Source organism: Amaranthus tricolor, chromosome 1, assembly GCF_026212465.1.
Source record: "Amaranthus tricolor cultivar Red isolate AtriRed21 chromosome 1, ASM2621246v1, whole genome shotgun sequence".
In the NCBI taxonomy this organism is placed as follows: Eukaryota; Viridiplantae; Streptophyta; class Magnoliopsida; order Caryophyllales; family Amaranthaceae; genus Amaranthus; species Amaranthus tricolor.
The window spans coordinates 38428907-38452968 of NC_080047.1; the positions used below are offsets into that span (position 1 = coordinate 38428907).

Genomic DNA, 24062 nt, shown 5'->3' on the forward strand with positions numbered 1-24062 from the left:
TCACGTATATATTTACTTATAAGGAAATTCCACTATCTAAAATATGAGTTGTAGCATTTTTTTAAGAAAATTTCACATCGCACTATCTAACTCTGCTAAGTTTTTGTTAATTTCGTTTAATTTATTATTTTGTAAGTTTTTTCCACATGTTAGCATTCAGTTTTTGTTCTCAAATGTTTAATTCGTCATTTTAACATTTAATTTACCGTTTAATTCATTAAAGCCCATAAATATTGTAATAATTTTGTTTTCATTCAAATTATTGGCATTATAAAATTCAAAATGTACATTTTAAGCACTAATAAATAATTCAAACGGTACACTTTATAAGGTCAAAAGGTGTATTTCATAATTTCAAAAGGAATCTTCCAAGCACTAATACATATTTACTTAATTAGTATTATAATGTTCAAAAAGTGGTACAGGGTTCTGTGACGCTTGCAAATCCCTAAGACTCCTAACCGATTTCATAAAACTACTTTCCTCTTCAAGTGCACCAACCCAAATAAAAATCATTTCATTATCATTGAACCTCTCAAACATGGTCATTAGGTCTTGATCACAATTCAGTTTAACATAATTCATCTTCCAAACATACGCAAGTGAGGGATTTTTAGGTATAAGCTTGTTAGTTTTAATGCACTCATCTTTCCAATCCATTACCAAATTCAGCAAAGTTACTTTATCCTTATCATCTGTATCCAAGTCTACTTCAACACACCACCATTTAAAATGGAAATTGTAAAAAAATAGGGAAGAAAAACAAAAAATGCCCTAATCCATTACCAAAAGCCCAAATTTATCATCAACCAATCAACAAATCAACAACTTTGAGGGAATTTTACTAGTATTATTGAATTCAAACAATCAATAAATCAACATTTCAAAAAACCCCTAATCCATTACCAAAAAGCCCTAATTTATTATTGAATTCAAACAATCAACAAACCAACATTTCAAAAATTTCCTAATCCATTACCAAAAGCCCTAATTTAATATTGAATTCAACCAAGTAACAAATGAACAATTCAAAATGCCATATTTTTCGAAATCATGACGGAATTTAGACAGTATAAATCGCAAGAAACACAAAAAAAAAACCCTAAATTTCGCTATTAATTATTCAAAAGAAACAGAGAATCGAAGGTCGGCCACAATTGAATCGGCTTCGAAGCTGTACTTGTGCAGTGTCTTCGAAGGTGTTGGACGTGAAACTCGCCTGAGAGCAGGGAGATCGCTTGAGAATCGCAGCAATAGGAAAGGGAGTGAAAAACAAGAGGCTGCTCTTTGAAATTCTAACGGTGAAAGTAACGTTTTTGTGTCATGGAAAATTTAAATGCAAATATTAGATGCTACATGTGTAATTTTCTTAAAAAAGTGCTATTACTTACGTTTCATGAAAACTAAATGCTACCATGTGGAATTTCCCTAAAATTAACCCTAAGAGTTATAAATAAAAATTTTCGTTTTACTCAGTTTGAAAACGAGATAAGTATTATATTTATTTACTTTACTTAACTTTACTTTAATAATAATAAATGACTACTTAAATAAAAAAATATAATTGTTATTATAGTATATTATAATGACTAATTTAAATATTTGATAAGCAATATATTAAAATTATTTTAAAAAAGAATTAAAACATTTTACTAACGTTAAATAATTATGGGGTGTCCAATCATCATCATTTTCTAACATAGTCACAATAGTGGCAAGGGCTTGCATGAAGGAGTTTATTTCACAATAGTCGTAGGGCCATGTTTCTTGGTTTCTGAAGGGAAAAATGTATAACTCTACACTCCCAAACCACATGTTGCTTAGCAATGCATGGATCCACAATTAAAACAACGAATAAACATCTACTCATAATTAACATGTTCGATAATGATTTAACCAGAATGGAGTGAACAACTAAGTTAGTAAAAGACATTTCTATAAGAACACAAGCAAATAGAGATTTTACCTTTGATATGGACCATGGTGATGATCAGCCACAATAGGTTTCCAAAGACACTACCAATTCAACCTATTTGCTCAATTCTCCAATATCTCAAATTCAAACAAGGGAATTTTAACCCATACAGGAAGAGCAGAAATATTGTTTTTGCAAGTTAATGCCTTCAAAAACCTTTCAAACATCATTTTATGACGTAATTTCAAACATATTCTTGTTTTTTCAATTCTACTATTTTCAAGTTTCAGATCAAACAACTCAAATTTAGAAATAGTTTTTGCAAATAAGTAGCTTTAAGAGCGTAAAAAGTCAACTTTTCTACCACTTCTTTTAATTCAAATTCAAAGAAATAAAAAATGAATAATAAATAAATAAATAAATAAATAAAATTTACAAGTGAAGAGGAAAACCAAGTTAGATAGTGGGCTAATTTTGGAGTGAGCACAATTTTGATAGCCATTATGAACAAACCAAACATTATGAACAATCTGGCCATCCAAAAAACAAAACTGTTTCGACATCCAGCAAGTTAGATATCGGAAATCTAACCATCACCACAAATGCCGCGTGATTTACTGATAAGAGACAGTATGTACATCGGTTGTATGCTACATTTTCAAAACTCTAAGATCTTAGAGTAGTGAAACCAGATATATATCGCAGAAAAGCGACTACATAGAAGTTACCTTGTTAGCTCATTCCTCGCCTTTAATCATACCGTTCCATCATCATGTATAATACACACCTATAACTATAAGCATACAAATAAGATTCTTTCAAAATAACAATTGCAAGATTCCATTCTTTATCCTCGGAAACTTTAACCCTCTTCCTCTGGTTCCTCTTCCTCTTGAAGCAGATTTTCTCGATTATCATGAGCCCAGAAGCCACGGACATCTATAAGCATGCTGGCTACTGTACCTCCTTGCTTGCACATTAGTAAATCCTGCAATGTGATCTTTAATGGATCCCTAGGCTTCACCATATCCCAAATTTCATCTCTTACGTCTTCGATACATAATTCGTAATTTCCTCCCTCAATCCATTTCTGGTGTACATCTCTGACAAAAAAAAGGCAAATAAGAAAAATGAATTTTATGTTAAGACATGTAAAGTTCATGGCAATTTAATGAATATTCCATACGTAACCATAAACTAATGACATACTTTTTCAATGTCTCTGTCAGTATGAGACTCACAGATTTCACTACAATCTGTGAGAAGGAAATGACAGATGTTTTTGTCGAAAGATTGTATCGGGCAAACATCTCAAGCTTGCAGATGTCACCCTTCTTTTCTTCCATATCTATACATATGTCACATGTTGTGAATTTTTAGCTGGCCGATTGAGTTAAAATAGACCCAATCTAACAAGACAATTTTTTCAAAAGACAAAGACATGCTGACTAGTAATGCACAACCCAAAAAAGATCCAAGAAGAAACACATCTATGCCCAAGTTGAAACACCACACCAAAAACCTGACCCAATCATAGTGCAATATTTTCAGCCGAATCATCGCATCATGACCACATTATAAATGTTCTTGAGGTTACCGCAACAGCTAAATAGGTTGCAATAACCGCAAAACCATATGCAATGACCAAGAAAGTGGTTTTCACGGCCGTTACCACAACCGCAACAACATCCGAGATTTTGCACTAATGGACACAATGACCTGAATGAAGTCTTTGATGTGCCCATTGCCAAAGCAAATACGGGAATAGGGATGAAACTTGGCACGTGAAAAGAAATCTTAAATTAACCAAAAGGAAAACCTAGGTTGCATCAGTATGGTCAAGCCGCCAAGGTAAATAAAAGAAAAAAAGAATCATGTCAGCAATATCCCTTCATCGGAAAGATCTTATAACCAGTTTTTAGCTACGAAATGTCAAATCTATTAGAACAAAAGAAGCAGGCTTACACTTATACAATACAGATGTATCCTTTTTTCACTCACCTTTCAGTTTGAAAATACATGGCGTGAATCTAAAATAACACACTACTTCAGGGATTTTGGTTTCCAAATTGCTTGAAAAGGAAAGCTACCACATAAAAGTAAAGCATTGGAAACAACACACTATTTCATGACATAGTTTCAATAATTTTGCATGCCAATAATGTTGCTTGTGTTGCTTTATTCAAAATGAGAGCACAATATTAGAAAGAACTTTATAGCAAAATCATAGGAATCGAAATTAGTTCATAATATATAAACGATACCTGAAGAGAGTATGAATATCAGCTGTTGTTAGGTGACCCTTTCCTTAAAGATCAAGACACCTAAACAAGTACGTCAAACCTTCAGGAGTGTCTTTGTTCTCGAGGGCAAGAACAAAGTCCAAGAAGGTCTTAAAATCCATCTCCCGAGTATTACCTCCACCACTTTTTCCTCGACGTATAAGTTCATCAAAAACTAGAGCGAAAAAAGAATCAATACTGAACAATGGCCAGCTTAGAGACTTGAATTTGAAATTACGAATTTTGACTCCTCGGTGATTTAGTAGCATTTCATCCTTTGTAACACTATTACATGTGTATTTTCTGGGAAAAAACTCCACTTACTAATATGAGTTCTAAATGTCATTTAGTGGCATCGGGGTAATGCAATATTGTATATCCGAAATTAAGATACCTAAAAACATGTCACTTAGTTGTGCACAATGATTAGTCTTAATTTGTGTACAAATGCCTTTTAATAAAATATAGCTTAAGAGAGCATCTGATGGGTATAGTTGATCTGGTTAAAAGAAATTGGGTTTTACTACGGAAACTAATTACTCAGATGGATGACCTAGAGACCGCAAAAAAACGACAAATTAAGTAGAAAGACACACAAAGGATTTTTATAAAAAATTGAAATTCGCTTAAAAGACTACATATTGTTCAAATCAGTTTCATACCCCTCTCGATAAATATATCTGTCAGAGTACCATCTGCATATTCTCGAAGCTCTTGCTTGCTCAAGGTTCCATTCATATCTTTGTCAAGTGCTAAAAACATATCTTCAGAAATCCAAATGAATCAAGGTGTCAGAGTAACATAACATTAAACAGAGAGCACTCAACAAGCATTTGTGTTAAGCTTACAGAAAGAAATTCCGTACCCTTGTACACAACAGCAGGCAGAAGCAAATAAAGACATAATATTCCATATATCTGGACGAATTCACCAAAAATTAGCTCTAAATACCTCCTCGACAATATGTACAAAAACATCCGCATCAAAAACAATACAAAAGACACTAAAATTACTCAACCAGAATATTACGAAGATTGAGATTCTTCAATATAGCATATAGGTATAGGTATGGATATCCATAAATGCTACTTCCTTGAAAATAGAGAAGCTATTTCTAATAAATTTTTAATCCCCTTTGATCATCATTAGTCATCCTTTACCATTAAAAAAAAGTGTACTTTATAGTAGTTTGTTTGAAGATAAATTTTATAATGGAAGTTGCATGACAATTCACTAGACCTGATAAATTAATTGAAATTTGACCAAAATGTCATTAGGAAACGAAGGAGAATTTTCCCCAACCAAGAGGAACGACAAAGAATTGATCAAAAGACCAATTGAAAAGCATGAAAACAAGGTGCCCCCAAAATACGAAAAAGGATATCAAAGGTCCTTTGTTCTTGAGGGCTTTTGAGTGCACATGTCCAAGACAATAGAGAAGACCGTTATATTTATGTTAATGATCAAAAGAGACTGAGGATCATAAGGAACATAAGTACAAAACGGATAATAGACAAATAATTACTACAATTAAAAAGCGCCAAAAAGAAAGACAATACTTCTTTTGGAAGTTGTCAATAAAAAGACCAAAAACGAGGGAGTGGTCAAAAGTAACAAAGAAAAACATGAAAAATCAACAGAATTAACTACCACAAATGCGTTGCGCATAAGTCAACGAGAACCAATTATCAGCTTGTTCGGTGTCAGTGACTTCCTCCTCAGTTTCCTAAAGCGCAGACGATATCAAACAGCACCAATATGAAGAGTGTCAGAAGCTAAAAGTAACTTTCAATTAATTTTGTAATGTATTCGTAGTAGAATGTAAATTGTAAGACTAAAACTAAAAAAAAAAAAAAAAAAAAAAAAAAAAAAAAAAAAAAGTCATACATTTGGAGGAAATTGCACAAAACGTAGTTACAGTCAAGTTCAATAATGCAGAGCTTGAACTAATGAGAAGAGATAAAGATGTCAACATACCTGGTGTAGTTCCATCAATTCCTGCAAACAGTTACTGAGGAGAACTTTCTTTATGCAAGCCTTCCCTGCATAAGACATTATCACTTTGATACACCTCAGAAGGGACTAAGTAGATAATTTTCTGAACAAAATACATAAAAAGTGTATTTACATATAGAGAGATTCCCAATGAGAAATTAATCATACTATCATGCATATTTTAATTTATTCAATGTGCATTTTTTTCACTGATAAACATTTTTGAAGAAATTTAATTTGCATCATTTTGTAATGTATATAACTTGCATCTTTTTTACACATATACTTTTTATCTTCACTTTTGTTGGAAGTATAATATTTTATAAAACAAATTTACATTGTAAAAATAAAAACATATATGCACATAAATCTGCTGAAAATAAAAAGTGCATTTCATTCTATTTGGAAGCACAAACAATTCATAAAGAAAGCATAATAAAATGCTTCTCACCCTTCTCATGTATGTATGTATAAGAATAAAGCTCTTAGTTTCTGTTTTAGCAAAACAGTTACTATGCAGGAAACTTGCTTTTCTAAATGACTTGAACAAGTAAGAACGTAAAAAAAGGTTTTATCTTTCAAATTCAAAGGGTTATGAAAAAATTCTAAGAACTTTTCTGGTGGAATCCCTTTAGTCAAAAGCCCCTACTTTTCATTAGCGGCAGGCCCTTAAAAGCTTATTTCATCTAAAAGTAATTATAATAGCTATAAGTAAAGTTAAGGTATTTTCATAAAAAAATTGTAACACTGGTTTACCAAATTTAGCATATTTCCAAGATCACTTTTATTCCATTTCATCATATTTCCTTAACACTATGTTTAGATAATAATTTAGAGGGAAAAGAAAAGAAGGGAAGGGGAAGTGAGGATAAGGAAAAGGAAGAGGAGGAGATGATAATAAAAGCTTACATTGTTTGTTTAAGAGGGAAAAAAGGGGAGAGGAAGAGAAATCATTTTCCTTTTAATTCTTTCTTTTCACTTTTTGATAGATTTGATCATTAATAAAATTAAGGGAATTAATCCCGTCATATCTTTTCCTTTAGAATCCCTTTCTCCATATTTTTTATCCAAACAAAGGAAACTACATCCCTCCAAATTCCTTCCTTTCCTTTCTTTCCGATTTCATCAATTCAAAAAAGTGTAAGCGCTTACATTTTCATATAACAGAGGTGAGAAAAGAGAGATGTAAATGAAAACTTCCAGATTTGGTTATGTTTCCCTCATGGTTTTCAAGGCTTGCAGATCCCAGTTATTTGTAACTATATAACCAAGCCCTAAGGAAAATATAATTAACATTGATTTGAGCTAACCCTACAAGAGTCATAAACATGTGCTTCCTGGTCAAACTAGGTCATTACATTTAGTAGTCTTTGACGTTTCTAGAGTCTAAATGTCATGTTCTATTTAGAAATCAAGCATAGATTACACCCAACGTACAAGACAAATAACCATCCTACACTCAGAAATTTATCAGAGATCAGCACTCAGAAATCAAAATTGCTTTTACCTATTGGAAAGCAGCAGTTTATACATTTTACAGTTACATTAGGCAGTTTATGCAATAGGCAGTTATCCTTAGTCAGTTATTAGGCAGTTTATGCAATAGGCAGTTATCCTTAGTCAGTTATTAGGCAGTTATTAGGCAGTTATCTTGAGTCAGTTACATTATACATGTATATATTGAATATGCCCCTATGTAATGAGAGTAAGAGAGAAAAACAGTATCTTTTCAAAAACAAAACTCCAGAAATCATCAAATCTTCATGGTATCAGAGCCATAGGGTTTAGATCCGAGAAGGGCTCATCATCTACCGTTTCTTACCTTGCAAATGGCCGATGTATCAAAAGAGCAAACACAGAAAACCCTAATGTCATTGGAACAGATGGAACAGATGTTCCAAATGTTCCAGAAACTCCACAAAATAACCAACCAAACTGAAAACCCAACATCACTTAAAATTTCAGAAAAACTCACATACCACAATTATACGAAATGGTGCAAGCTAATGCACGTAGCAATTGGTGGTCGGGGGAGACTCAATCACATCACTCCCGGACCCCCACCACCATCAGACCCGAATTACACCCAATGGGAACAACGAGATGCCATGGTTATAGCATGGATAATTGAGAACATAGACGGAGATATTGTAAACCAATTCCTAGACTACACAACAGCACACAGTCTATGGCAAGGGATCGAAAGTCTCTTAGGATGTGGTAGGGACGAACTACGAATTTTCGACTTAAGTTCAAGAGCAGCAACATTAAGGCAAGACAACGACAATATCGAAGTTTACTACGGTAAACTCAACACAATATGGAAAGAAATCGATCGGAGGATGCCAAATCCCATGACATGCCCACAGGATATAACAAAATTCAACAAATATATCCAAAGACAAAGATTGTATCAATTTCTCACCGGGATTAACGACAATTTAGACAAAGAAAGAAGAGATATTCTCAACAGTGAACCTTTACCGACGGTGGAGACAGCCTACGCATCAATCAGAAGGGAGATCACACGCCGGAACATTATGAACGGCGTTTCATCACCGGGAACTCGTCCCTTAGAGATTGGATCGGGTTTAGCCACGAGAAACAAACCCTTCCAAAGAAGCCGAGAAGAGGATGACCGGAGGAAACTCCGTTGCACTCACTGTGGTGGTTCAAGGCATACAAAGAAGGGATGCTTCAAACTTGTAGGGTACCCCGAGTGGTGGGATGATCTACAGAAAAGGAGAGCCGCCACCAAGGCACCGCCAACTGGACCGGCGGCAAGGCTAACCTCAGTACTGCCGATCAACCAACATCATGTCTCAAGTCAGGTGAACTGGGAGGATGGAGCAAAGGGGAAGGAGAGGCGACAGTAACCCCAGAACAGGGAGCCGTCAATGGTGAGGAACAGAAATGGGGAGAGAAAGCGATAATAGCCGTCAGACAAGGGCAAAGGGAAGGGCAGGCCAACCCTACTTACCCCCACCATCCTTTTTATAATGAAAAAACCCTAAAACTTACCTCGCACTCCCGTCCACCCTCACATTCCAGCCCACTTACCCTTCCTCGGCCCAATATCTCTCCTGGCCCACAAAATATTACTCCCAAAGGCCTTCTTAGCCATAATGCAAGCTCTGAATGGATTTTTGACTGTGGGGCGACCGATACGATGAACTTTGACCCCAGTGATCTTTTATCCACCCATCCGACTAATCGAACCCATATCCAGACGGCTAATGGGGAGTATATACCAGTTGCCCAAGCTGGGGCAGTCAATATTTCCCCTTCTCTTCACCTTAAAAATTGTTTGTTAATTCCCAGTTTGTCTCATAAATTATTATCGGTTAGTCAGTTAACAAAGGACTTAAACTGTACTGTGCTGTTAACCTCTGCTAATTGTATTGTGCAGGATGCTCAGACGGGAACGATAATTGGGCGTGGTACTGAAAGAGGTGGACTATACTATGTCGATGAGGTGATTCAAAATAGTGGTGCAATGCTTGCTCATGGATCTCCTGTTCACCAATTGAGGACTTGGCATCGCCGTTTAGTTCATTCATCCTTAGGTTATCTAAAACGACTTTTTCCTTCACTTAATAGTTGTAATGCATCTCTAGATTGTGAAACTTGTATCTTAGCTAAGAGTCACAAACAGTCCTATGTTCCTAGTAATACCCGTGCTCCAAAACCCTTTGATATTTTGCATTCTGATGTATGGGGCCCAGCCCCACATACTGACTCTCATGGTTTTTCATATTTTGTGTTATTTATTGATGATTGTTCTTGAATGTGCTGGGTTTATTTTTTGAAACACAAATCTGAGGTTTTTGATGTTTTTGTAAAATTCTATAACATGATTCTCACCCAGTTCCATGCACAACCTAAAATACTTCGCTCAGATAATGGTGGTGAATATATCTCTATTGCAATGAAACAGTTTTTCCTTGAGCATGGCCTAATTCATTAGACTTCCTGCCCCGACACTCCTCAACAAAATGGGGTTGCTGAACGAAAAAACCGTACTCTTCTTGAGGTCGCACGGGCTCTCATGTTTGACACTCATGTACCTGTACACTTTTGGCCTGAGGCCATTGCTACTGCCACCTATCTCACAAACCGACTTCCCACAAAAATCCTCCAATTCCAGACCCCTCTTGCCATACTAAATAAGTTTACTCCTGTTCCCTCATCTCACTCCCTTCCTCCTCGCATCTTTGGGTGTGTTGTGTATGTCCATCTTCCATCACGAGCCCGCACTAAATTTGAACCACGGGCAGTCAAATGTGTGTTTCTTGGGTACGGAACTACGCAAAAGGGCTATCGATGTTATGACCCTGTCCATCACAAACTTTACACCACCATGGACTGTGACTTCCTTGAACATTCTTCCTACTACACCCACCCTCAGTTTACTACTCCTACTATCGATGTTGACTCATCCTTCGGCTGACAGTCGAGCTCCCAAAGAGCAAATAGGTACTACCACCGATATTGCCACAGACATTGTCATTGATTCATCTCCTCAGTTTACTACTCCAGTCCCTGAGCATCCAATCCCTGAGCATCCGGCCGACAGAGAGGTAACACCGAGCCCGAGTCAGGTAACACCGAGTCCTACTGCTCCTCTCATTGATATATCCACTGACTATATTGTGCCAAGGAGTGGTGTTGTCCCCAGGAAATACAATTTGCCCCCTCGAAGTACAAGAGGAATGCCCCCGAAGAGGTATGATCCCGAGTATGAATCCCAGAGATCCCGATATCCTGTTGGTAGACCGGATGATGAACAACTTTCACAGACAGCTGTTGCCTTTAATGCATCCCTTTATTCCAGTACCATTCCGAACACCATTGAAGAAGCCCTTCAAGAACCAAAGTGGAAGCAAGCTATGGACGAAGAGATCATGGCTCTCCAGAAAAACGGAACGTGGGAGAAGTGCAGATTACCAGGTGATAAGAAGACGGTTGGATGTAAATGGGTTTTCTCAGTCAAATATCATGCTGATGGAACCATTGAGAGGTATAAAGCAAGACTTGTTGCTAAAGGGTACACACAGACTTACGGGGTAGACTACTCGGAAACCTTCTCACCTGTGGCTAAAATCGACACCATTCGAGTCCTGTTCTCCGTAGCAGCAAATAAAGAGTGGCCTCTGTTTCAATTTGATGTGAAAAATGCCTTCCTACATGGAGAGATTGAAGAAGAGGTATACATGAAGCCACCACCCGGGTATTCAGATGAGTATAGCCAAGGAGAGGGGTGTCGACTTAAAAGAGCACTATATGGCTTGAAACAATCCCCTAGAGCGTGGTTCGGTAGATTCACTACAGCAATGAAGAGATTTGGCTACAAACAGAGCAACTCAGATCATACCCTATTTCTCAGGAGAAGTGGAAAACAAATTACATGCCTCGTGATTTATGTAGATGATATGGTGATTACCGGAAACAACCCCAAGGAAATTGACCGTCTCAGGAGCAAATTATTCCAAGAGTTTGAGATGAAGGATTTGGGACAACTGAAATACTTCCTAGGAATAGAAGTTCTAAGGTCAAGGAAGGGGATATTCATCAATCAGAGAAAGTACATCTTAGACCTCTTAGCAGAAACAGGCATGTTAGACAGCAAGTCAGCGGATACACCTATGGTAGCTAATCATGGTCTACAAATTGTTGAAGGGGCAGAAGCGGCAGACCAAGATCGCTATAGACGGATAGTGGGAAAGTTGATTTACTTATCCCACACGAGACCAGATATTGCCTACGCAGTAGGGATTGTAAGCAAGTTCATGCATCAACCTCAAGTGGAGCACATGGCAGCGGTCCTGAGGATCCTGAGATACTTAAAGGGAACCAGTAATAAAGGAGTCCTCTACTTAAAGAATGATAATCTTGATCTTATTGGTTACACAGATGCAGATTGGGCTGGTGATCGGGACGACAGGAAGTCTACTTCAGGATACTTCACTCTTGTAGGGGGTAATCTAGTCACCTGGAAGAGTAAGAAACAGAAGGTGGTTGCCCTGTCCAGTGCTGAAGCAGAATTTAGAGGGATAGCAAAAGGAGTTACAGAGATTCTATGGATTAGGAAACTTCTAGGAGAGCTAGGCTTTCATCAGACACAGGCCAGCCTTCTATATTGTGATAACAAAGCAGCAATAAGCATCTCCGAAAATCCAGTCCAACATGATCGAGCGAAACATGTAGAGATCGATCGACACTTTATCAAGGAGAAACTAGAAAGCAAGGTCATCCGTCTTCCCTTCATCAGATCTAAAGACCAACTAGCCGACATTCTCACAAAAGCAGTTTCATCACAGGTCTTCAACAACACTCTATGCAAGTTAGGCATCGGTGACCCCACGACCTAACTTGAGGGGGAGTATTGGAAAGCAGCAGTTTATACATTTTACAGTCACATTAGGCAGTTTATGCAATAGGCAGTTATCCTTAGTCAGTTATTAGGCAGTTTATGCAATAGGCAGTTATCCTTAGTCAGTTATTAGGCAGTTATTAGGCAGTTATCTTGAGTCAGTTACATTATACATGTATATATTGAATATGCCCCTATGTAATGAGAGTAAGAGAGAAAAACAGTATCTTTTCAAAAACAAAACTCCAGAAATCATCAAATCTTCATTACCATCCTATACTGAAATTACATAATTCCCTTTTCACTAAAGATTGTTGCGAATAACTGGTTGGCTTCAACATGTGTGTACACATCTATGTTTTTGAAGAAATCAATGTATTTCATAATGAAAGAAAAGGAATACAAAAATGCCGAAAATATAAGAAAGGAATTAATAAAAGTATAGAATAGAAAGGTAGGCCAACCTCGTCTGTTTGGATCGCATAAGAAAAAGAATTTATGTGCAGCTATCCGACAATACATTTGCATAAAGGCATTAGGCATATCACACAGTTGTGCTAGATTAGGTATGAGGCCTCTAATGTAAGCCTCCATTTCCTGAATATAACCAGAATTTACAGTTAAGCAAGTTATATACCTCTAGGCATATCAAGGGAATTAAAAAATTGTCACATTGATTCGTAAAGAGATGAATTATCATGAGAGCATCACTCTATTACTCCCTCCCAAGCATTTATCCCTCCCTCTCCAAGTCCCTCTATCGCTCCCCTTCCTTTCCTCCCTCCATCTCTGCTTTCATCTCTCTACTATTAACATATTTGAAACAACAGAAAACAACAAACTCTTTCTGTCTTTCACTACCTCCCCAAAGCCCCCACTCCCTTCTCACTTCAAAAAATATGAAGCACTAAAGCTGAAAATATTAAAAGTGAAATAAGAGCATACATGTGGTTGAAGAAAGCCATCAGAATCCTCATCAAGCTCACTCATATCTATTCTTGCTTGAGTTAGTGAAACCTGTAAAATTACAAAATTAAAAATGATACTACAAATAAATGTGACTAGTGGAGAGGGATATACATTCATTTATATAGCCACATAGTAACGAAAAGCAACAGATTTGCAAAAGATTAAAGGCAATATCTTAACAACTAAATGCAGAGCATAAAGATATACCGTTCGCATCACATAAAGGTAGAACGGCAGGATGGCTATTCTCCCCTGTTCATCTTTCTCAAACTTCATGAAATTCGAGGGACTAAAGAACCGCCGGCATTTAGAGCCAATTTGCTCTGTACATACTGAGGCAATATGACAAAAATCTTCATAATTCATCTGCGATATTATGACATAACAAAAAGTCTCAAAAGAATTAAATAATGCTTGAATTGGACTGAAAACAAAACCAAAAAACAAGATGTGATCTGCTTACAAAAAAAGATCAGCCACAACATATAGCTAGAAGTTAGAACTACAAGTCAGTTCTCAGTACTAAGTAATCAAAGAACTCCGGGAAAAGGAAACAGAAAACAAAATGACTCAAAAAAAATAAAATTAAAATAAAGAAACAAGGTAGATATATCTATTATTGGGACTAAGGAAGTACAATGTAGTGAGCAGCATGAAATGATCACCAAATGTCCACACCCCAACAAAAAAGCAATGGTAGTGACAAGATCAGATGCCCAACTTTCAAGAGTTTGGTCAGTTCAAGTGCATAAGCTAGTAGTTTATTACTATACTGTAATGAATTACCAGAATCCTATGAAATTGTGAAACTGGAACCCTAAATAAGCTGATCTACTAAACTAAAATCACCAAATAGCTATTTACCTCTTTCCCACTTGTTTTTATTTTTAATGCTTGATCCCTTATAAAAGAGTCAGACTTGGCCACTCAGGTGTTAATCCAGGACTCGGACAAAAAAAAAGTTTCTGGAAAGTAAAGACTCCAAATTCAAGATCAAGATTCAGAATATATCTTATTATCTATTAAAAGATCCACCACTTAATTTTGCTCCGTAGCGCAAAGACAAGGCTGCATCATTTTGCTCCATACTGCAAAAAACAAGGCCGCATCGTATCATATCTATCAAGTTGTAAAGGTTTTCAAATCTACTGAATCTATATCATCCGCATCGTAATGTAATAAAAAAACGTATTTAAGTTGATTCAAGTATGACAACATCACTCTTGTTACCACGATAGCAACCCAAACCACATTTTTGCACTATGGTTTGTTCATTCAAGGGCACGGAGTAAATGGAGGGTAATTAGTAAGGGGAAACAAAGTAAACTAAGTAAACGAAGGTACCTAAATAGGTGAATATAATTGACAAGGTATTTGTAAAGGGAGATAGCTAGAAAGGGGAAGAAAGTCAAAAGAAAATAAGAGAAGATGATTAGAAAATACAGATACAAGAAGAAAAGTTTATTGCTACTAAGTATTAACAGAAGCAAGATTACCTTTTCAGCACCAATAGCATCATCAATTACACAGTTCTCTCTTAAGCAAACCCACATAGCATCCAAATCATCAGCATTAAGCAAAAGGTCTGATTGTTTCTGTAACAAGAATGCATATTAGTGTATTACAAGTTATGAGAGGTTAACAAGAATGATATACAATAGTATATACCACCATTGAACAAACATTCAATTTTAAGATGATCTAACCAAGTATCACATTACAAAGCACACGATTATCTTGTTTTCACAAACTTATTTTTAATCATTTTCACGATACGACATATGATAATTTACTAAACTACTTTGGAAACTCAACATATTATGGTAAATCTACAGATCAAATGTTCCTATAACTTATAGGCTGGCTATCATACTAGAAAATCACCGAGAACTACTTCATCTCATAAGTCATTAAATTTTGCAGAAATTTTGTTCATCTATAATTCATAGCAGCAGCTCAAACGCTCAAGACAAAAATTACGAGTGTTTGTCTGTCAGATGTCAGACAAAATCACACCATGGCACTCAGGCTCCAAGTATTATACATCAACAAAAAGATGGCCAAGAATTTTTCAAACAATCAGTGACTAGAAATCACCCAACTTCTTGGCATACATCACCTGTAATCCTGTATGTGTATTCTTAATAAGAGGTCACAAGTTGAACTGACAATTGAACACATAGTCCATTTAAAAATTCAATTGGGATCTGCTACATGGACTGTAGTTACCTTGGTCATTACCCTTTGACAAGTATAAAAAATATTTTCAAACAATTGAACACCAATGAAAATCAAAAACAATTTTGCTGGAAGTTCATTTGATACCTTTAGAAACCGATACTTTGCCAGCCTCTGCACTCTATAGCTAATAGATCCTTCTTCTGGTTTCTGAGACATGAGAAAATAAGTAGAATCTGAATGATATGTGTAAAACCTGTAAATCTCGGAAGGACATCAAAAGCAAATGAATTTCAAGACTTCAGCTCATATAATACATCTTTGCACCTTGATTCATAGTATGCAACAATCGAAGAAAACAATAAAAGGCTTATACATGATATTCGCACCATATATATCAGACAGTCAACAATTATGCAATAGCCAACAAGTCTACTTAACCATTATAAATTTGTTACTTTACCTTCTTGTAGAAGCTTGGAATTGCACCTGCTTCAGAACTCTTCAGTTGCTTTTCTTTAAAAATATCAAGCAAGATTCTCTTTGTTTCAAGCTCTACAAGAACACAGAGAAAACATGCAACACATAAGACTTAGAACCTGCAGACTCAGCATCAAAGTTTAAATAGATATATAAAAAATTAAAACAAATATGAAAAATAATGTTTCTGATGTACATGCGCAAAGATACTTTAATCAATGAGAAGGGTTAATGTTATGGCCCGTAATTTTCACCTAAAACAGACTTCACTGAATAGAAACAGTGCAAAATATAACCCACACCATCGTATCTGGACCGTGACAACTGCAAAAGAAATATGGGTATCGAGACAACCACAAAACCATCCACATTGACTGTATATGCCATTCTACGAATGTATCAGAAACCACGTTTTTGCAAAATGCTGAAGAATGCTACCACGTTTGGTTAGCAATATGTAGAAATTGAATGAGGCAAGACTCTAGAGTGTTTTCAAATTGAGTGCGAACAAGGTAAAATATCAATAAAAGTTTACACATTGCTGAACGGAATCCCTCATCCCTCCTCTTCCTAAGAAATTAACTAAGCCAAATCATGACTTATATACATCCTTTCCTGATCTAATATGGGGGACATGATTATTTCTTCTAGCAAGGTTCAATCATTTGCTTGTGAAAGCCCGTAACTGGATGGAGGTGTTTCCTAACACCACATGAAAAGTTCCTAATTACATCCCAATTATTTTTTAGAATCCAAGATTAAGCTACATACAACTAAAACTGTCCACATGACTGTTAGAATATTTTAACCCAAAAAGAGCTCTTAAATCTAAATTCTGGGAAGCTAAACAAGTTGAGGTTTCAGTGACTTCCAGCAAGACCTTCAAACTAGTAGCAAGTATCTTCTCGTCAAAGAAAACATTGAGTTCCTTGATGTTTATTAATGTAATCAAAGAATAGCATATTTGAAGCCGAACACTAGCTAAGAATAACCTGGCCTGAATAAGGATTTGAAATAAGAAATAAATTATCATATCCCACTTTATGTCCATGATACATGACATGTGCAATGGAAGATGACAAGTCAAAAACACTGAGTTCATAGATTTTTAAGGAAGTTATCTCAGAAAGAGTAGCTAAATACTAGTTCAAAAGAATCTAAGTTTCAAATGATTTAAAACAGAAGAAAATTTCCATGCCCCACTTCATGTGAACATACATGACATAAAACAATGGGTAGATGACTGTGAGGACCCATAATACAGACTGTGTACTACGATCTGGGCAGCTTAAGTGCAAAAACACAACATTGTTTTTTTCCCTTTGCTCCATTCCTATGCTCCAAAAAATATCTTTCTATTCTGCTAGGAATAAAAAAATCGTTTGTTGGGGGGAAGGTTCATGAAATCAACTTCTCATTAGTTTTTCCCCATTTTGCTTTGATGGGCAATCAAAGCATACCAGGGGAGAGAATCAAAAAAGACTTATCACCAAAAAAAAAGTTGCACCCTCTAAAAACTACAAACTTCCCTTGATTTTCTCTTTTGGGGTAAGGGTTAAGAGTTCAGAGAAGAAATACTTCCTCACCATGAAGCAAATGGTTGCTGATTCAATCTAAGACATTGTCATATCCTTAATCTCAAGATATGGATAGTTCAATCAAAACAATAGCCTCAAATAAAATTTGAATTCCAAACAACATTACTTAATCTCATAGCTATTCGGAATTCGCAATAAGACTATTACATCATTTCAATATATACACTACAAAGTTACTTTTACGATTTCACAAATATTCTTAAGGAGACTACCCTCCAATGAATATGCTTACTACAACAATCACCCTTTTCAAACTTATAAGAACAGAACTTAAAAAAAGATGGGAGACCAAGCTAAAGCCTCCTCATACACACAGAAAGAAGCATTTCTAAGCACTTGGGAAGCATTTCTCCAAAAAACCTTTTCAAACTCCATAACCCATTCACCACACTAAAAAATCGAAACACAGATCAGCTACGTCAATCTTGTTCTCACCTTAAATCAATAACCATGCAAACAAAAACAAAGACTACTTACAGCAAATCCACGGAAAAAATTTACCCATCATCTTATTTCTAATACTCTAAAAGCATCAAGTTTCATAACAAGACAATAGATAACATTATGATAATTGATACATTGCTTCCTTAAATAATGTGAACTTATTTATGTGAAGTAGCCGATGATGTTTACTACCAAGGGTCAGAAACAACCTATTTATTATCACTAACACGTGTATAACAAGGGTAAGGTTGTATACTCCAACCTCACATTGGGGCAATGAAATAGTTGTTGATACATTGCTTCCTTAACTCCCTCTGAACTGTCCCATCGACCATGACCATAGCACTATCCCCATTTAAAACTTGAAAGTTGGTGTAATTCCCCACACCTTTAGGGATTCTATTCCATCAATATTTATAGTATGCTCATTAGAGGTTACAAGAATAAGGAAAGTCAAGAGATTACAATAATAAATCCTAAGATAATGAAAGAGTAATAATCAGTTAGTGGAAAACGAAACATTCAAGTATTAATATTCTATCACACCCCCACAGTTGAAGCAGGAGGAGGTCGAATGCTGAGACTGGAGCGGAAGTCGACAAACAATTGTCGTGGCAAACCTTTGGTAAAAATATCTGCAAATTGATGTGAGGAGGGAACGTGCAGGACTCAAAGTTCTCCCAAAGCAACCTTTTCACGAACAAAATGAATGTCTACTTCAATATGTTTTGTCCGATGGTGTTGGACAGGATTAGTGGACAAATATACAGCACTCACATTATCACAATAAACAATGGTGGCGCAACGTAGAGGGCAATGTAATTCAATAAGCAAATTGCGTAACCAACAAGATTCAGCAACGACATTAGCAACACCCCTGTATTCGGCCTCAGCACTAGATCGGGAAAGAGTAGGTTGTCGTTTAGAAGACCACGAGACAATATATCATTAAGAAACACACAATAACCACTTGTAGAACGTCGGGTTTCAGGACAACCACCCAAATCAGCATTTGTATATGCAGTCAGTTCTGTAGGTGAAGAAGGATATAAATATAGACCATGGCTGAGGGTACCTTGTAGGTAACGCAAGATGCGTTTAAGGGCAACAAAATGAGGCTCACAAGGGGCATGCATATAAAGGCAAACTTGTTGTACGGCATATGAAATATCGGGTCTTGTAAAAGTAAGGTACTGTAGTGCTCTAGCTAGACTCCGATATAAAATAGGATTAGAAATGAGAGGACCACAATAAGCACCAAGTTTAGACTTTGTGTAAACAGGGGTAGAAACCGGCTTACAGTTACTCATGTGAGCATACTTTAATATTTTCGTTGCACATTTTTCTTGAGACAAAAACATATGAGTGTCATGACGATGAACAACAATGCCAAGGAAATAATGAAGAGGGCCTAAATCAGTCATGGAAAATTCAGAATTGAGAGACAACATGAGTTGTTTGCGGAAAGAGTCATGCAAAGTAGTGAGAATTATATCATCAACATAAACCAGAAGATACGCCATTTGACCATATTGGTTGTACACAAACAAAGATACATCACTTTTGCTAGCACGAAACACAATTTTCAAGAGAAAACTAGCAAATTGTTGATACCATGCCCTAGGGGCTTGCTTGAGGCCGTATAGAGACTTACGAAGGCAAACATGATGGGCATAGTAGAGTTAACAAACCTAGGTGGTTGATACGTATAAACAGTCTCATCCAAGTTCCCATGTAAAAATAAATTTCTGACATCAAGCTGGTGAATACACCATTTTCTACCCATGGCAATGCTAAGGACGGTGCTTATGGTTGCAGTTTAACAACATGACTAAACATCTCATGACAATCAACACCAACAAGTTGTGATTTCCCATTCACCACATGTTGAGCCTTATATCACTCCAATGACCCATATTTAAATTTATGTCTAAACAACCAATGACATCGAATAATATTAACATCACGGGGCCGAGGCAGTGCACGAGTTCCCAGGTATGTTTTTTCATGAGGGCATTATATTTGTCAGTCATGGCACTTTTCCAATGAGGGTAATCGAAGGCTTCCCGGTGAGAACTACGAATAGGTGAGATTTGTGGAGTAGAAGTAAGCAGATTAAGGCGAGTTTGGGGCTTAAAAATGCCTGATTGAGCAAGAGTTCGCATGAAATGGGTAGGAACAAGGGAAATAGAAGGAATATAGGTTTGCTGTGTGGAAGAAGGACTATGAGGTGGGGAGTTTTGTGTTGGAGTTAGGTTATGTGGCACATGTTGCTCAACAAGAAGTGGGGTGACCTGAATCGACGAAGTGGAGGGAGTGTTAGTGTTTACCGGAGTGTGATTGCAGGGAAGTTTGTGTAGGAGTAGTATGAAGGGCAGGAGTTGAATTCCTTAGAAGTTGGGCCGTAATAATAGGAGATTGAGTATCATTTTGCAGAAAATCATATGAAGGAGTTGAGAAAGTTTCAATTTGGCATATGGAAAAATATTTTCGACAAAGGTGACATGATGGGAAAGGAGAAGTTTTCGACTGGATATCTCCATGCATAAATAGCCATGATGGTCTTTGGGATAACCCAAGAAGATGCAAGGTGTGGAGCGAGAAGCCAATTTGTGGGGTGTAGTAGGAAGGAGATTAGGGAAGCATAGACATCCAAAAGTGCAAAGATGGTGATATGTAGGAGTTTTATGATACAAAATAGTAGTCGGTGTATTGTAATTAAGAAGTTTAGAGGGTATAATATTATGAATGTAAGTTGTTGTATTGAGGGCATAAACCCAAGGAGGTAAAGATGCATGAATAAGAGTGGTACCAATAATGTTGTAAATAGTGCGAATAACACGTTCAACTTTCCCATTTTGAGAGGATGTATGAGGGCATGAGAAGCGAAATAACATGCCATTGGATGCACAGTATTTAGAAAAAGTATTGTTGTCAAATTCACGGCCCATATCACATTGGAAAGATTTAATCTTGCATTCAAATTGAGTTTGTAAATAATTGGAGAATTGTGAAAAAGAGGAGTAAGCATCCGATTTAAATTCAAGGGGAAAAGTCCAGAGAAAATTAGTGAAATCATCAAGCAAAACAAGATAATATTTAAACCCGGCATTACTAACAATGGGAGAGGTCCAAAGATCGGCATGTATAATATCAAAAGGTTTATAAGTGACACTAAGAGAAGGATAAAAGGGCAAACGTACATGTTTTCCCAATCAACAAGAAGACCAACTATTAGAGAAATGCTCTTTATTACTTGAAAATGAACTACTACGACGAAGATAATTTAAAATATTTGCACCAGGATGTCCCAAGCGAGCATGCCAATAAGGGGATTGAAGGGAAGTAAATGCGGAGGGCGGATTATTGACGAAGGGGTAGAGAGCACCCGAGCTTTTGCATCTTGTGAGAATTTTCCCCGTACCAAAATCCTTCACAGAGAAACCAAAAGGGTCAAATCAATGGAAACATTGTTATCAGTGGTAAATTTACGAACAGATAGTAGATTTTTAATGAGATGTGGAGAATAACGTATGTGATTGAGTTTATAAGGAAAATTGGGGGAAGGATGAGGGTAAGAGCCATGACCCACAATTGGAAGAGTAGACCCGTTACCGACAAATACATTAGGAAGAAAAGTAGCAGGGAAATAATTATCAATGTTACCTGAGGTGTTAGTCATGTGGGAAGAAGCCCCACTGTCCATGTACCATTGTGAATCAAAAGATTGAATACCCATATTTGCAAGTGCTTGGCCAATTTTTGTGGGAGTGAGGGCATTAGAGCCTTCATGGGTTGAAGTGGCCTGATTGTGTCGCTTGGGAGCTGGGCCAAGGATACCAGTAGAAGGGCGTTGAATGGGTACTGATGGGTAGGGGCATGGTTGACTGTTGTACCAAGACTGAAAACGTCATGGCTGATTCCATTGAGACACATACCCAGGTGCAGTGATGGGTATAGTGTAGTGCCAGCCACGACCTCTACCACTGCGACCTCCACGCCAATTATTTTGGCCACGACCACGGCTGCGACCCCTATTGTTATTGTGGCCACGAGACACAGGAGAATGAGGTATGTTACTGCATTGCGGGAAATCGAAATTTAGAGTAGGAGGAATGTTGGAGGGAGGTGGCGGTATAACCATAGCAATGGGGGCGGGTTCATTTTGTTGGGCCTGTCGTGACTCTTCTAGGAGTAACTTAGAGCGGGCATGGTAAAAATTTGGTAAAGGGTCTGAGTGTTGATTCATAGTGGCTACGGTGTCATAGGCTTTCGGAAGGCCAGCAACGAGGCGCAGGACCATCTTATGATCTGAAACGGGTTGGCCGAGGTTGGCGAGTTGATCAGCGAGAAGTTTTATTTGGTGACAATAGCTTGATGCATTAGGGAAATCAGATAGAGCAAGTTTATTAAATTGAGTTTCTAAAAAAACTGCTAGAGTGTTTTTGTTATCATGGAAGAGTTCTTCTACTCGGGTCCATACCTCGTGAGCGGTAGCGTTGGGTTGGAGAATGGTTTGCAAAAGATCAGGTGAGATTGTGGCATATAGCCATTGTTTAACCACTGCATCAAGACACATCCACAATGGTGTGTCAATATCAGAAGGACGAGGAGCCGTAGAGTCAATATGATCAAGAACATTGTATACGATACATGTCGAACGGAAGAGTTCAACAAAGGATGAACATTGAACTGTCTCCATATCAAACGTTAATGGGACTTGGTTCTTGATATTGGTGACTGTCAAAGCATGGTGAAAAGAGGATGAAGAAGCCATAGTGACAATAGCACTAGGAATTTTAGAAGTGCAGCAAGATGTTAACAAGGACAGTAGTAAAATAGGAAGAAATATAGGGAAAAAAATTGATATTCGGTAGAGAAAGGTGACAAGCTTGCTAATGGCTGTGATACCATGAAAGTCGGTGTGATTCCCCACACCTCTAGGGATTCTATTCCATCAATATTTATATTATGCTCAATAGAGAATAAGGAAAGTCAAGAGATTACAATAATAAATCCTAAGATAATGAAAGAGTAATAATAGTTAGTAGAAAACGAAACATTCAAAGAATTAATATTCTATCAAAACTTTTACTGTGAATCCAGAAAATTAGCAACTATAATAATCATTAATGAAATTAGAAATGGAAACAAGAAAGTTTCAATCTCAATTACTCCCCTTCTCAATGTTCCTTTTTATCATTATCCAAAACAATAGCAAAATCCCCATTAGAGTGCTCATCGCTCATTGGCGTCGCAAACCCGTATAAATGGTTTGTCACAACCAAGCTCATTAAAATTTAGTCACCTCTCATAATCAACCAAACGAACAATAGCAGTGATCAATTGGTTTATATACTCTACTCCAATAGGATGAAATTAGTACTTTGGCGTTGTATCAAGAACAATAGCAGGAAATACCATATAAGTGTCAAAAAATGAAGCAACAAAAAGTGGGAATCACATTAAGCAAGTAGTAAGTAGGCAACAAAGGGAATAGGATGAGACAAAAAAGAAGGGAATAGGATGAGACAAAAAAGAAGGGAATGGAGAGATATAAAGTGAGAAAAAGAAGTACAGACCCATCAAAGCTTCGGACCCGAGTCCGGCACCAGATCCAATGAAACGGCGAAGATTTCTGACCCATAACATTGACGAAGCTGGTGGGATCTTCCTCTGGATGGATCCTTCATGGTCCTCGCCGTCGCTTGAACCACCGTACATTCGTTTGAAATATCAGTCAATTTTGTTCAATGCCGGAATATATTTGGGTCGTTGCTCAATAGTCAATACTACCTATTGCCTATTGGGGTTAAATTTGGTATTCT

The 24062-nt window shown here is 36.9% G+C and overlaps 1 protein-coding gene and 1 non-coding gene across 11 annotated transcripts; both read right to left on the reverse strand.

Annotated features, from left to right (window-relative positions):
- Positions 1-1637: 1637 nt before the first annotated feature.
- LOC130817422 (probable serine/threonine-protein phosphatase 2A regulatory subunit B'' subunit TON2) lies at positions 1638-24061 on the reverse strand. 10 transcript variants are annotated; one of them, XR_009043783.1, is made up of 12 exons: positions 23817-24061; positions 16176-16267; positions 15860-15922; positions 15031-15129; positions 13742-13900; positions 13511-13582; positions 13030-13162; positions 6175-6239; positions 5848-5923; positions 4860-4961; positions 3125-4372; positions 1638-3018 (listed from the first exon to the last, which is right to left on the reverse strand). XR_009043783.1 is itself a non-coding variant. In XM_057683138.1 (12 exons), exons 1-11 carry the CDS (start codon positions 23956-23958, stop codon positions 4224-4226), a joined length of 1152 nt encoding a protein of 383 aa, XP_057539121.1. In that variant the 5' UTR covers positions 23959-24061; the 3' UTR covers positions 1639-3263; positions 4180-4223. The 10 variants fall into 10 exon arrangements, 6 of the variants coding, with proteins under 6 accessions (XP_057539140.1, XP_057539121.1, XP_057539103.1 ...); XM_057683138.1 differs by having other exon boundaries at positions 1639-3263; positions 4180-4372; XR_009043806.1 differs by lacking the exon at positions 3125-4372 and adding an exon at positions 5063-5114 and having other exon boundaries at positions 1640-3018; positions 23817-24059.
- On the reverse strand, positions 3130-3247 carry LOC130801243 (small nucleolar RNA snoR104). The gene has a single exon (XR_009039544.1). It is a non-coding gene; the product is annotated as a small nucleolar RNA snoR104 (small nucleolar RNA).
- Position 24062: the final 1 nt, after the last annotated feature.